A 15,446-nucleotide genomic window follows, 5' to 3' on the forward strand; every position below is an offset into this window, starting at 1 on the left:
TAATTAGAGAGTTCTGTTGAAAGTAATATATATATATATATATATATATATATATATATATATATATATAGTAGTTAAATATTTTTGTATATTGTTATATTATTTTGTATATTATATTTTAAGTTATATATTGTATTCCAGTTTTATATATCGATTTTTATTAACCAGAAAATTATACATATTATTGGAATAATGTCTTGCTACTGAAATAATGTCTTTAATAAAGGAAATCTGTAGGGAAGCTAATCTTTTTTTTAAAATCTAAAAAGCTATCAAACGACATCTTTTTATCCTGTTGGGAATTAGACCTTTTGGAAACAGGATATGGGGAACTGAAGATCAAGTTTTTGTTTCGTGTTATGTTGGAATCATAATATGAATTCAGATTAGAAATTATTCCAAATTATGATATAAATTGGGGAGTTGGAGACTTAGCGTTTGCTATCAACTCCCTATGTTTTTGATATCGCTAGTCCAAAAATAGCTTTTATTGAAACCAAGCAGACAAAATTATTCGTTCCAGATTTTGTCTCATTATGATGTCATAGTGCGATGAAAGACCAACACCTACTTCTACATCCTTACCTCTTTAGCCCTGCCAAGCGATTCACGCATGTCATGTATAGAAAATACACACAAGGTTACTCCAGTGCGTTTTGGAAAAACATTATCTTCCTTGTGATCCTAACATTACGACAGCGTGGATGAACTTTATATTTAAAGTTCCAGATCACGTCTGTAGCAAATTAGCTCTATGAAATATTAATAATCAATAATAACTGGTTATAATTGATTATGAATATTTGGATCAGTTAATATAATTAATTTACTGTCGTAAATTAATATTACAATCGATTAACCTGTTTGTCCCGTGAACACTCAGGATTAATTGTTTATTAACTCTGAGAAATGTACATTTCCGGGGCATTGGAAATGTCTTTCTTTATTTACAGTACTACTAAGAGCAGTAGCAAACATCTATATGATTAGTGACGCCAATTATGAGCTTGAGACACGGACAACTTTACGTGTGACATGAACAAGATTTGATTAACTAGTCTAAACACTTAAAGTACTCTAACATACACACACATAAATGCATACAGTTTACCAAGGGAAAGAGAGCTGAAGCAGAATACAGGAAAGCAAGAAATTATAGCATTATTTGAAATTCAGCAGATCAACAGCCTTGAGCAAACCATCAGTTTAGTTCTAACACACCCTTCTTTAAAAGGGGTAAGGATACTTAATGTATCAAATAATGAGACTAAGTTTGATACTTGCATGTCTCGCCCATTTGAATTAAACTGTCTTGATGCAATTTGTTGAGGCTCCAGTTGATCTTTGCTGATGTGGTCTTGATGAGAGAGAACCAGTGGTAGTCAGAGTATCTTTGGTGAATGGAAAGACAAGGCTGCAGCCTGGCACAAGCTTGGTGGGTCCTTAGAAGCTTCTAGTTCAGCATCATCTTCACGTCAGCTTTTCAGAAAGGGACTAAGCGAGAGCTAAGAGCTGATCAGTGACTTTAAAGCGTGAAGATGGCACAACCTCTGGAAGTGTTTGAGCCAATGAGAAGATTTCCATTTGGAGGGAAATTTTACGACCCATTGTGTTCTAGCAGGGCATTTGAATATGTACTTTCATTGGGTGTTTAAGAAAATAATCTTCTTTCAATACTAATGCGTCACAAAGTTAGCAAAATGTAATGTAAATTAACAAATCGGAGACGAAGATTGGATTTTATAGAGACCAAACATGCCACACATATGATTTTGGTTAACCATAATATGCAAAGTCTGAAACATTAACCCAATAGAGTTTACAAGAATACAAAAGCCACACCACATAAAAGGAAAATCATGAGATGGGAAAATTAGATACATGTTTACACATTTCTCAAGTGGTTATATATAGAATATATAGGATTACAGGGTTTATTTCTCTTCCTCTACAAGAATTTAAGTGAGAGTTGCGGCTCTCTGGAAATTCCTTTTGGTCGTAAAACTCTTATCAGTCTCAGTATGTCCTGTAACGTGACACCGCGTTTTGCCAGTGTGTTAGCTTCATTTGGGATGTTAGTTTTTGGGGGAAGTTTCACAGGCATTTGTTGGGAGAGTGAGTTTGCTGGATTATTCATTAAATAAATGAATAATTTGTGTGTGTCTGATTGGTCCAGACGCTACACGTCAGTGAGACACTGTTCATTTCATTTTACTGCTGATTCGTTTTTAAACAAGAATCAGTTTAACGCAGGCTTTTCAGAGAGACTGAAAATAAAAAAATGATATTCTATGTGTAAAGTCTTTTGGGATTTTGGCTGGAGAATGAAAAATAAAAAAAAACATAAAAGTAAAAATGCTAACAAAAACGCTTTTAAAATGGCATGATGTGTATTAATTCCAGTCTTTGACAAGCTCTGACAGTGGCCAGGGAATTTAGAGGGCTTTATTAAAACAAAAGTGCACAGTATAGCGCTTGCAAGACAGCATGTCTGCATATTTTTTTCCGCTTTTATACTGCCGAGTCATTCACTTGCACCGGTGTGGATGTGCCCTCTGCGTGTCTCAATGACAGTTCCAATAAGAGACTGTCCTCAGCTTGCCTCTACCCCTGCGCCCGGACGTGTTTATCCCTGCACGTCCCCTTGGTGCCGTAATTACCCCTCCAAGATGTCATTAGCTTTAATGTGGCTACGGAGGCAAATGGAAGGTCATCCGGAGACAAATGGCAAAGGATGGAGGGCGTTGAGGTGGCCTGAATTACAAAGTGATAGAGAGAAAGACATGTTGGATATTGAATAAGATACAGAGACACTTAATGAAATCAAAAAAAGGGAGTTGAAAGGAAGTTGTTACTCTTGAAAGCTGAATAAATTCACTTATAGCACACATAATAATTTAAAGTTTTTCTTTTGCAGGAAATTGACTAATATTAATGACCAAATATTTGTCAGATGATAACAAAAAATTGTTCATGGCTATGACGTAAACTAAAGCTTACTAGATATTTAAAAAAAAAAAAAAAAAAAAAAAACCTTTTGTTTGCTCAGGCTAATCCTAAAAAGCACAATGGGAGCAAACAATAATCCCACATAAGGCAAAAAACAAAAGAGGGAGTTAACAGATGAACAGATGCCGAAATAAGTTTGAAAAGACCATCTTATTTACTCCTAATATCTTGCAAAGTCAGTTGCCTGTGCAAATGTTCCCTGTGATGGCAGCTGCCAGAGAAAGAGAGAGATAGACCAGCTTCTGCAGCAAGGGTCATAATTCTTAGGCTCCTGCCAAGGCTTCCAAGTTCGGCTGTCTCTCCATCACGCTGAGTCACATGCTAATGGAGTCAGAGGGCAGTACATTTGGAATAATTTGGCTTTTTTGTCTGCGAGCAGCAGTTAGCTCTAACAGGAGGAAGGTCTAGTTCATTCAAACACATTAACACAGAGATATTAGCTTTTCCCATTACATTAGGAGAAGGAGTTTTCGCTCTGTGCGGGAGAGAGGAGAAAACACTAGAGGTTCTACAGGTCAAAAGGGCATTAAAATCATTAGAAACATTAAAAATCCAAAGAATTCAGTGTGTTTACTAAGGCTGGAATCACTATTATTATTTTACAATAATGTAAAAAAAAAAAAAAAAAAAAAAAAACCTTTTGAACAAATTAAATGTAGTTGTTCCACACAGCCTTAATATCTCACACAGTTTTGCATATCAGATGATTGTGTCTTGTTTAAAGCGGGGCCAGAGAATGTCTAATATGGCGAGAAGTTTCACTCTCAGTACACTTCCGGCTTCTGAACTGGTTGCAGTTCCTCTCTGATTCCATATGAGGGCGCTCACAGGACGAGTGCAGAATGAATGGGGGTCTATGGCGCTATACCAATAAAAATCCACTTTTCTCAGGATATCATTTTGTATTCGAAAGGAGATGCAAATAAATTACACATTGCTGAGTGTTAGATTTTTTTGAGTCACTTATTTGCTTTAAAAAGTCTTTTAAAGTGTCAATGACGTCATACACATGTACGACCAGAGATACTGCTTAACGGCAATCCTTCACTCACTCTGGTGCGTTCGCGCTCTGCACTTTCTTTTCACTCGAGGCATCGACAACACAGCTGACACAGGTAAACACACGTGCAAGAAGAGTTTTTGTTTTGTTTGTTTCTGGTCCCGCTGCGGATGACACGATGCCATCAAGCGGTATCTCTGGTCGTAATCAGTCCTTCACTGACCAATCAGCATTCATTAGCAGAATGCTAGCGTGTTATGGGCAACAACAACTCAACCTGTAAGAAATCAAAAGGACATAAGTACTCGTTCATTCAAATTTCGACCTAAAACCCATGTTGAACTTGCAAAACCTACTATCGAATCTGAGATTTCTCAACGGCAATCGGGTGAAAGAGACAAATTTAGCTGTCTAGCCCCATTGACTCCCATTCATTTTGCACTCATGGCGATCGCCCCCAGTGGAACTCTGGTGGTACTACAACCAAAATTCGGTACAATAGAGCTTAATAGGGAGTGGGCAGGCTCTCCGTAGACGGGCTCTGGCGGGGCTCAGTAGTTTCGGGATTTCTTCGCTGTATTCTCGCTTTTTGCTCGCAGGTTTCTCTCTAGAGCTCCCCCCACAGCTTCGGAATAGATATTTGACAACACTGTTGTAAAAAACTAGTTGGTGATTCTCAAACACCAGAGGCTAGTAGATCAACGACATCAAAGCAGATGGGACATTCTTTAAAACGTCTTCTTCATTCAGGTTCGAACAGCGTGAGGGAGCGCAATAATGACAGCATTTTAGCAGATTTCTTTTGGCCGTAAAGCAATTGTTTACATCGCGAGACCTGATATCACGCGATACTTCCTGACGCGGCGGCCGGCGGCCCGCCGGCTCAAAGTTGCAAGTGCGAATTTTCCGCTCACGGGCACCAGGGGGGTGCGAAACGACCACCATTCAACCCGAAATAAGTAATATAACCATTCCAATGACTCCGAAGCTGTTCAGTTAAGGTAAAAAAGTTACTTAGTTCACCTTTAAAGGACGTTTCCAAGACACGAACAGCCGTTTTTAGTCTTGGCATAACATACAGAAACTGTGAGGAGTTCTCACTTCATAAAGTGTTTAGTTCATGTTTAACTCCTTCCCCGCAATCATATTTTTGTTATTATTGCCAGCAATCAATCAATAATAATAATTTAAAAAAAAAGTAAAGCAACATTTTGAACAAAAAGCTGAGAAAATTGTGTTTTTGTCAAAGATTTTGTCCGGATTGGATTCGGAACGATCTAGTAGACCTAGTAGATTGTCTAATATTAACACCCTTAAAGCTTGCACAGTCATACGTCTTCCTGGGTTCTACATTTCAATCATTCGGTTACATTAGGCAGTTTTGATTTATATGCCATTAAATATTTGATAATCACGTCATCTTACATGTGCATTAGCAATGCTTCTATAGCTTGTTTTTGCTTCTTCTTCACTTGTTTTCAGATCCAGTTATTCTGTATTATTTCAGAAGATGTGTAATAGCACCCCCCTAGTGAAAAACATGGATTTCCGCTGTTGTGCCAAATTTCGACTCCCTGCCAAATTATTACCCCCTTAAATGAAGCCATTACCTGATTGGCTAATTCAAACCCCAACCCCACAGCTAATCCTAAACCTACCTATACTGGAGACTACAACACCGGCACATATTTCGTCAATGGCGGGGAAATGTTGCATAATAAATGACGGAAAATTCTGTTAAAAAAAAGTTAAGTGTTAGCATGCACGCATTAGCGGTCAGACCTGTGAACGTGTGGTACTTGAGAAATAATTATCAGATATGGTTCACCTTTATATCTGTGAGCACATTAACTCACACCCACCGCTCTTAACACCACTCATTGTGCCACTGAGGGGGCAAACTGATTCTCTGTCTGGCAGACAATTAACATTCTGCCTGTATATGGAGACAGATTCTCACACACACACACATGCTCACTGTGGTGTTACGGTTACATCTGGATTCAGCAGGACACAGCTGTACAGATTTGGATCATGCAAATATAGTTCTGGGCTAAAGTATTTATTCCCATGATCTCATAATGGATAATGCAGGATATGTGGTGTTGTTCCAGTTTGATTTGTTTGGAACTGGATCATAAATGAATGAATTATAGAGAGAAAACAAATCTTTACTGAAAATTTGATATTAAAGGAATAGTTCACTTCAAAATGAAAATTCTGTCATCTACTCACCCTCAAGTTGTTTCAAACCTGTATGAATTTCTTTCTTCTGCTGAACACAAAAGAAGATATTTTGAAGAATGTCGGTAACCAGTTGATGGACCCCACTGACTTCCATAGTAGAAAAAAAAAATTATATATATATATATATATATACTATGGAAGTCAATGGGGTACACCAACTGTTTGGTTATTCCTACATTCTTCAAAATATCTTATTTTGTGTTCAGCAGAAGAAAGAAATTCATACAGGTTTGAAACAACTTGAGGGTGAGTACATTATGACAGAATTTTCATTTTGAAGTGAACATGCAGTAGAAGTTTGGTCTGTACAGAGAGAGTTAGTGTCAACATGTTGTTATAATACATATGGTTGCTAAGCAGCTTTACATAAAATAGTGCAATACAATTACTGAGCAAGCTTAAGACAAAACTTGTGAGGAAAACATTTATAGAAGATGTCACCAATAGATAAGCAAAAACATGTAGATTCCAATGAAAACTCTTAAGAAAGAAAAGTTCCAGAAATGTTTTTGTTGAAGTGATGCCATAGAAGAGCCATTTTTGGTTCCCTAAAGAGCAATTCAGTGAACTTTTTCTTAATTTGAAGAACATTTTAATAATTTAAAGAATATTGTTCCACTATAAATAACCTTTAAATGTTAAAGGTTATTCATGGAATCATAGATGCCAGCAAAGAACCTTTATTGAAGAATAGAATACTAGGATGCACTTGTAAGCACCCAGAACACCCGGGCAATTACTTAGTAATGCTCTAGCAACCTGTCAAACACTGGTGACGAGGTTTGCAGGAGAATCCATTCACGTTGTGTTCAGAAGTAGTGTTGGATATTTCTAATCTGATGAGATTTTTGTAATCTTTCACAGAGGCAGGATCCCGTGGCCTGGGGCCCAGAGTTTGCTACTATGTCCCGTGATGTGCTCAATATTCGCTATACCCTCCTGCCATATTTGTACACACTGATGTATGAAGCTCACGTTAACGGAAAAACTGTGGTCAGACCCATGCTGCACGAGTGAGTGTTTACCAGTACCCCTGTTTCTGAGTAGGCTAGTTCACCTAAAAATGGAAATAATTTTGTCTTCCATTTGCTCACCCTCATACTATTTCAAAACCATGATGTTTACCAGAATGTTCATGCTATTCTTTTTCCAAGCAATACAAGTAAATGTAACAGTGCCTGTGAGGAAATGATGACAAAACTTCCATTTTTTGTGTGAACCATCCATTTAAGACCTTCTGCTCCTCAATTTCCCTCCAAATACATCTTCAATACACCATATTTTCTTTCTGACACTATTTTCAGTCCATCCTCTCTATCAATTACTGTACATCTCAAGCATAGGGATGACTAATCAGAACTCATAAGTTCTTATGTTCCATCTAATGATTTATTTTTAGCCTGCTTTGATATCAGTGCTTTTCACTTTCCTGTTGTCCTGTGTAACCTTCCTCTTCCACTCTGTTTTTAGCCGCCTGAACTATTGGACTGAATGTTCTGTTCTATTTTTTTATTTTAACCTCCCTCTCTTTTCCTCACTTTTTCTGCTTTTCCATTACGATCTGCATGCACTGTTTTGTATAAATAATGTTCTCAGCGCTGTGTCCTGTAATGTAGGTTTGTCAATGATGAAAACACATGGGACATCGACAGGCAGTTCCTCTGGGGTCCCGCCCTTCTAATCACACCTGCTTTGGACAAGGTATCCTCACAAAAACACCTTCGCTATATTCGTGCTATAAGCAAATCACAAGTCACACACTGTCACATAGCACTATATTCAATCAGTAAAGAGAGATCGACGGTTCTTCTTAGTGTTGTTTATGTTGTTATTGTATTATTTTGTTCTCATTGATTTATTTTTATTTATTTTTTTGTGAAGGGCGCCACTGTGGTCAAGGGCTACGTGCCAGATGCCCGCTGGTACGATTACCACACGGTAAGCGTTCTATCAGCATGCAAGAAAACATTTTATTAGCAAGCATGCAAATCTTTATTAGCAAGATTTAGTTAGCATGTGAATTAAACAATCAGTCATAATGCACCTGGCTTTCAGCAACAATTTCAACCTGCGGTACTTTGTCCTCTATATATTGGGGTCTCTTATCTGCTTGTTTGCGATTTATAATCCAGGGCAAAGATGTTGGAGTTCGAGAACAGTTTGTGGATATGGATACACCATTAGAGAAAATTAACCTGCACGTGAGAGGAGGCTACATCCTTCCCTGGCAGAAACCAGAGAACAACACACACTACAGGTGAAGAAGCTACCCTGCATCTTTATTTAGATTTGTTTAATGTATAATTGGGCCATGTTTCTATAGCTTCATAGTATTTGGTTTTTTTTTTTGTATTTTTTTTTTTCACTTTCAAAAAGTCTCTTAACACACAAACAGTCAATTTTATTGTATATGTCCATTTTCCACACTCTCTCTGTGACTTGACTTCACACTGTTTATCAAGATGATCAAGATTCTGAACACTGAATAAGTGTTAACACGTAAATGTGGGTGTTCATGTGTTCATGGTTGTGATGTCGTAACATGAATGTTGTGTTCACAATTTTGTTTTGTGTTTTTCTTGTAGTCGTAAGAATCCTCTGGGTCTGCTTGTTGCTCTCGATGATGCAGATTCAGCACATGGATCCCTGTTCTGGGATGATGGAGAGGGAATTGGTGGGTTATGTTCGGTTGTGTCTGTGTGTGTGTGTATGTGTATTGGGGAGGGGTGTGATAATTATACTTCCATTGATGATTTCTTCAACCCAGACTCAACATTTCTACAAAACGATATTACATTGCTTCTTGCACCGTTTCGCTTCAAATTGAAATGTCTAGTGAGTGACTCTAAAACCACATTCAGTTCAGTGGTTGTTGTACATATTGCAGTAGTTCAGAAATGTAATGTTCAGTGAGTGGTGCTACAAGGTTAATTCTCAATCCCATTCGAAAATAACGTACCATCTACTCTAAACCCGACCTTAAGGGCCCCATTTTAACGATCTAAGCGCATGGTCTAAAGCGCACGGCGCAAGTGCACTTAGTGCACAAGTCCGAATCCACTTTTGCTAGTTTAACGATGGGAAAAATGGTTGGCGCGCCCGGTCTAAAAGGGTTGTCCCTATTCTCTTAATGAGGAATGGGTGTGTTTTGGGCGTAACGTGTAATAAACCAATCAAAGTCTCATTTCCCATTCCCTTTAAAAGCAAGTTGTGCTTGCGCCATGTCGGATTCGCTATTTACATGGCAGAATTTGCAAGCGGAAAGACTGAACGCTTCTCCAGAGTGGAAATGGATCTGCTCGTGCGCGAGGTTAAAGCGCATAAGCAGACCATCTACAGGACAGGCAGGATTTCACCATATCTTTGTTTTTGTTGGTCAATGGCGCAGTCTATTTCAGTTGCCTCAAATTAGCAAAATCGTTTTCAGACCAGCACGCCCATGAGAGCACAAATGAGCGCAAATGCATTTGCCATTTAAACAACATGGCACAGGACGTGAAAATGATAACTGCGTCAGGCTGAAACTAACAAAAAACACTTGCATCGCACCTGGCGCTGCATTGTGCCGGATGTATGATAGGGCCCTAAACCTAACAATAGTGTTAGATAAAAACACATTTTTACTCTGCACTGCAAGTGCAAAAATAGGTGAGCTAAGTTTACTACATTAGAAAAGTCATGCATATGGAGCTGGTTATGTGACGCTCATATCAAATCATGCACAAAGCATTTTGAGGTAATCATAACATAGTAGTGTGCAAGGAAAAGCTCTAAAGTAAGTTTTTATTAAATGATAATCTGTCCCTGTAATCATAATTGGTGTGAAAAGGAATACAAGTTGGTGTTTTGCTTTCCCCAGGTGTTCATTTCAAAATATAGATTTGTTTTTGGAGATTTGCAAGCAATGTTAGTACAGTAGATGCATGTATTTCCAGCATGGAAATACATGCTGCCAGCATATGTTGCCAGCAGCCATATCACCCTGTAGCCCAAGACTGGTTGCCCACTGAAGCTAAGCAGGGCTGAGCCTGGTTAGTACCTGGATGGGAGACCTCCTGGGAAAACTAGGTTGGTGCTGGAAGAGGTGTTAGCGAGGCCAGCAGGGGGTGCTCACCCTGTGGTCTGTGTGGGTCCTAATGCCCCAGTATAGTGACGGGGACACTATACTGCCAAAAGAGCACCGTCCTTCGGATGAGACGTAAAACCGAGGTCCTGACTCTCTGTGGTCATTAAAATCCTGGGATGTCCTTCGAAAAAGAGTAGGGGTGTAACCCCGGCATCCTGGCCAAATCTGCCCCTTGGCCTCTGTCCATCATGGCCTCCAAATCATCCTCATACACTGATTGGCTTCATCACTGTCTCCTCTCCATCAGTAAGCTGGTGTGTGGTGGGCGTTCTGGCGCAATATGGCTGCCGTCGCATCATCCAAGTGGATGCTGCACATTGGTGGTGGTTGAGGAGATTCCCCCCTTCCATATGTAAAGCGCTTTGAGGTCTCAGAAAAAGCGCTATATAAATGTAACGAATTATTATTATTATTATTATTTCCGATTAACCTATGTTAGATTTATAACTTTTTCCACATTAATACTATTACTGATAACATATTTTATTTTAATAATAGGTCTCATCAGTATTACACGCAATAAAATTAAATATTCTTAACATGTTTCTTTATAAGTGTGTGTATTTTTTTTCTTTTTTTCTAAAATCATAATAATTGTATCACAGTTTTTTTTTTTTTTAAATGGCCCTTTCCTGTACTTCTCTTAATTGTCTTCTTTTTTTCCCGTCTTTCTCCTTACAGATACTGTTCAGAACAGCCGTTCCCTCTTGATAAATTTCAACGTGGCTTTGGTATGTTCATATGTTCAGAACGCTATGTGTGCAGTTCTTTCAGATTTATTTGGATTGTGGTCATGCACAGTTACCATTCAAAACCTATAGGGACTTCAAGATTGTCCATCTCACTTTTGAAGCCAAACATCTGTGGCCACTCTCAATTTAGAAACAAAATCCAGATCCAAAACTATTTCATGCTGTAGCAGCTCAAGGCCGCTTGGCCCAGGTCAGAGCTCTCTGGACTTCCTGTGGGTTTGATGTCATATGTGGGGAGATTTTTGGAGCGTTGGGAAAAAAACAAGGCCCTATGGAGTTGAGAACTGTTTGTAAAAACGAGGTCAAACCCAGCTAGTTTGAGTTGTCTCGGCACAGATGTTACATTAATACTGAAACAACACAATTTCAGTGGAATGAGTGAATCTCAAGTAACGGGTCATATTGTCGGGTTTTTGAGATTATTTGTGATAATGAAGTACATTTCCCCCACAAATATGCAATAATATAATGTATCCAGATGTTTTACTTTCAGCAATTATCATTTGCAATAGCATTTTTGCTCTAACTTTAAATAAAGTGTGTGTATCTTGTGTAACAGCTGTGATGTGTTTTTATATTTATAGGATAACCTTACTAACACGGTTCTCAATGATGGTTTGGCCGAGGTTGACAGGTTAACCCTGGGTAATGTGAAGGTGTGGGGTGTAAAAGAGCGCGTCACTGTGGTTACCATGAGTGTACCTGGGCAGCCTGATGCCAACTTGGGCTTTACTTACAACGCAGAGGTGAGATGCTTCATGCAAACATACTTTAGCCTTTAGCCAGGACAAGAGGTGCTGCTTAAAAAGAATCTATTTCATTTGTATTCTGTTTATTCATTTAAAAAAATATATATATCACAATGTTTAAAAATGTAAACTGTAATTTAAGTATAACAATTATATTTAATAATTATTTAATACATGGAATTATTTTTATATGGAATAAAAAATAAAAAATAAATATTTGTGTTTGCCAGATTATAAAGTGATTTTCAAGGTTTCATATTGAAATTTACTTTCATAATTGGGTGAATCAAAATTCACCCCAAAATCAATACAAAGAAATATGAAAATATATTTTATTTAAAATATTAATATTTTAGTTTTCATATTTTTGAGGATATTATAAATTATTATATTATTTTAATTGAAAATTATGTATACATAATGGAAGTATTTGTTTGCTGCCTTTTATTGATCCTGGTCGTATTTCACCCCAAAATCAATACAAAGAAAGACAAAATTATGTTTTATTTAAAAATATTTGTACATTTTTAAAGAGATTTTCATTTTAATATTCATAAGTGATATTATTTTCATGACAAATTATTTGTAATCCATGATTTATTTTTTTATCATGCCGCCTTTAAATGATGCTGAGAACGATAAAAAATATATTTTTTATTACAGTAATGAGAATCACTAAAATATCTAAGAATACTTTAAAAGCTAAACATCTGAATGCATTCAGTAAATTGATTCATCCTTGTATTTTGTCTCTCCTAGTCCTCTATATCCTCACCCTGTACAGTGAGCTTGATGAAATACAGAGAGAAGTTTACATTCTGACAAAAAAAAGAGATGCCTTTTAAAAGTTGTATGCGCATCGACCGTTTCTATTAATAAGAATGCAGGCATGAGCTCCAGAGACTGAGATTTATACCAGCCATGAGAAGAATCGAAGGGGGGGAAATGACAAAGAAACTGTGCGCATCTGAATAACTAGTGTTCCAGCCCACACCAAATCATTTATCTTTCTTAGTATTTCCCGACTGCATAATAAGTCTGAAAGAGGCGAGGCAGCTCCATCTGTCTCCATGCGTGCGTTTGCCCTCAGCAGCGTATGTCAGATCAGAGGTGGCGTTTTCCAACGATTCGCTCGAAACACCATTTATTTTTATTCATCACGCCATTATGAGGTCATTGACGGAACCAGCCTGCAATCAAACACGAGCTTAAGCTCCTAAAGAGAATTTGTGCAGTAACTCTTGACCATGAGTGTGCGTTTTAGCTTTCATTTCATCTGTAAAGTTGCATCACAAACTCCTTTGTTCCATTTTTCTGTTCGAATAACTCTCTTCCTCTCCTTCAGAATGAGGAGTTGCTGATTGACGCAGGACCACAATCTCACACCATTGAAAAGTCTTTCGCGATCACCTGGAGGAAAGATGAGACATGAACACAAGTCTAAGGAGACGGGCTTTAGCCAATGATTATTTCTGTTTATTTATGACTGTTTAGTCAACTAGTAATTTATTTAACATTTCCCGCTAAGAGCTTTTTGTGGTAAATATTTAAAATCTGAAATGATTTCTTATCAAATAAATCCTTTGTTCTGAAAGATATGTTAATGTCGTTTTAATTTGGATCTCATGTTAGAAACTATTCGTTTTTATTTGTTGTTGTTTTTTTTAGGCTGAACTTGGAAGGCTGAATTTCTAATGCCGGCATTTGGGGAAGTGGGAATATAATGATAACCCTTAATTATCAGCAATCACTTCTTTTTAACGAGAAACCTCTCAGCGGCGGCTACCTGCCGGGCCCACTTCATGCACGACTTCATTTTGATGTAATGATACAATATTCGATTATTCATTCAACAGTAAACATAATGATATCAATTAAGCAATGGAGACTATAAATTGATTTCTGCTCTAATTGGCAATCATCGCGAGCTGGACACATGGACGCCGCGGGGAAGGGGGCGTTCAGGGTGTGCCTTCGATATTTAGACTCTAGCCTAAAAACAATGATAATTGAGAACTTTTTTTTTTTTTTTTTATCCAAGTGTGAAACAGGATGAAGCCGTTCTGACTGAGACTGTAATTATTTGGGTTTTCTATTACGTGAAAGGTGTTTATCCAGTGGTCCTGTATTCTGTTGGGTTTTTTTTTACAAGAAAAATAACAACATTCCTTTTGTAGTCGTTCATGAGGAAATGTACAATTCCTTGCCGTCCATTAAGAGACGTATGAAATAATCACACCATCTGTAACATGAAGAAAGATTTTTAAAACGGCAATAAAGTGATTTAAACCTCAGGAAGGTTGTGACTTATTTGACTGGCTGATTTTATGGCGATATTTACTTGAATCTCTGAACACACTTTCTTTTGTTTCTTTGCTGCATACAGGCAAACCAGACATCAGTCAAAATGCAGGTGCATTAAAACAATCAATCTGATTCAGATAAATCAAAAACAGACAAGAGAAGGTTGTCTTGATTTAACCATCCCTCCAAACAAAGCCTGTTTTGTTAGAGTACTCATGTACAAAAAGGACAACAAAAAGACAACATGAAAGATGAAACGTACACTCAAGTGACTTCAAAGCATCAACATGTGATTCTGAGTGTTAGCTGTATCTGCATGCTGGAATACATTAGAGAAAACATGGACTGGGGACAAAACCACAAAGAAAACATTAAAATAACCAGAATACTCAAACTTTGTTTTTTCGCAGAGGTTCCTATTGTTGGGTAGGTTGGTGTGAGGTTTTCACTTGGAATTTAAAAAAATATATATAACTACATTATCATGATGGAGAATAATGTGTGGTCAGTGATCTCAATATCATGCAATTTTAAGAAATCTGGAAATGTGGCCAAACGTAGTGTTGAATAGCACAATAATTCCAGTGGTGAGACTTACATAAGGTTACAGTTAACGCATTGGCTAACGTGAATTAACAATAAGCTTTTATGTATCTGTTAATGGTTAATACAACTGTTTGTTTCACACAGTGTTGTTATCATTAACTAACATTAGTTTTTTGTTAATTGAAGTAAAGCTGAAATAGAATAAAACACGGATATTTTTGATGAAAAACGTACACTTAAAAAAAACTGAAAATTAGAAACGTTGCCTTGGCAACTATCTAAAATAAAATACGTACTAAAGAAGAAGTTTCACTTTTTAAACTTTTTTTTTTTACTTCGACAATAATCTGCCAAGGGGTCTTCTTTAAAATGAGACCAAACTTAAGTTTGTGCTCCCAAGCTTAACATTTTTATGACAGGTTTTTGACACGGATGTGTTTGTCCTCTATGGACCTATGTGTGACTTTTTTTTTTTTTTTACTGACGCACAAGCGTTAAAGGGTTAGTTCACCCAAAAATGAAAATTTTGTCAGTAATTACTCACCCTCATGTTGTTCCAACCCCGTAAGACCTTCGTTCATCTTCGGAACACAAATTAAGATATTTTTGATTAAATCTGAGTGCTGGCTCACTCCTCCATAGGCTTCTAAGACACTATAACTTGCTGGCCCAGAAAATGTATTAAAGACATCGTTAATATAGTCCAAGTGACT

At 37.4% G+C, this 15,446-nt stretch overlaps 1 protein-coding gene across 1 annotated transcript in view; it reads left to right on the forward strand.

Annotated features, from left to right (window-relative positions):
• The window catches only part of si (sucrase-isomaltase), a 54,266-nt gene extending 39,992 nt beyond the window's left edge, over nucleotides 1-14,274 (forward strand). Inside the window, exons 41-48 of the mRNA XM_084409281.1 lie at nucleotides 7,121-7,269; nucleotides 7,873-7,957; nucleotides 8,138-8,194; nucleotides 8,389-8,513; nucleotides 8,842-8,930; nucleotides 11,064-11,113; nucleotides 11,719-11,880; nucleotides 13,229-14,274. Coding sequence (XP_084265407.1) covers nucleotides 7,121-7,269; nucleotides 7,873-7,957; nucleotides 8,138-8,194; nucleotides 8,389-8,513; nucleotides 8,842-8,930; nucleotides 11,064-11,113; nucleotides 11,719-11,880; nucleotides 13,229-13,315 — 804 coding nt within the window. The 3' untranslated portion in view covers nucleotides 13,316-14,274. The remainder of the gene's footprint in view (nucleotides 1-7,120; nucleotides 7,270-7,872; nucleotides 7,958-8,137; nucleotides 8,195-8,388; nucleotides 8,514-8,841; nucleotides 8,931-11,063; nucleotides 11,114-11,718; nucleotides 11,881-13,228) is intronic.
• The last annotated feature ends 1,172 nt before the right edge of the window (nucleotides 14,275-15,446 follow it).

This window comes from Rutilus rutilus (assembly GCF_951802725.1).
Source record: "Rutilus rutilus genome assembly, chromosome: 5".
NCBI classification, from domain to species: Eukaryota; Metazoa; Chordata; class Actinopteri; order Cypriniformes; family Leuciscidae; genus Rutilus; species Rutilus rutilus.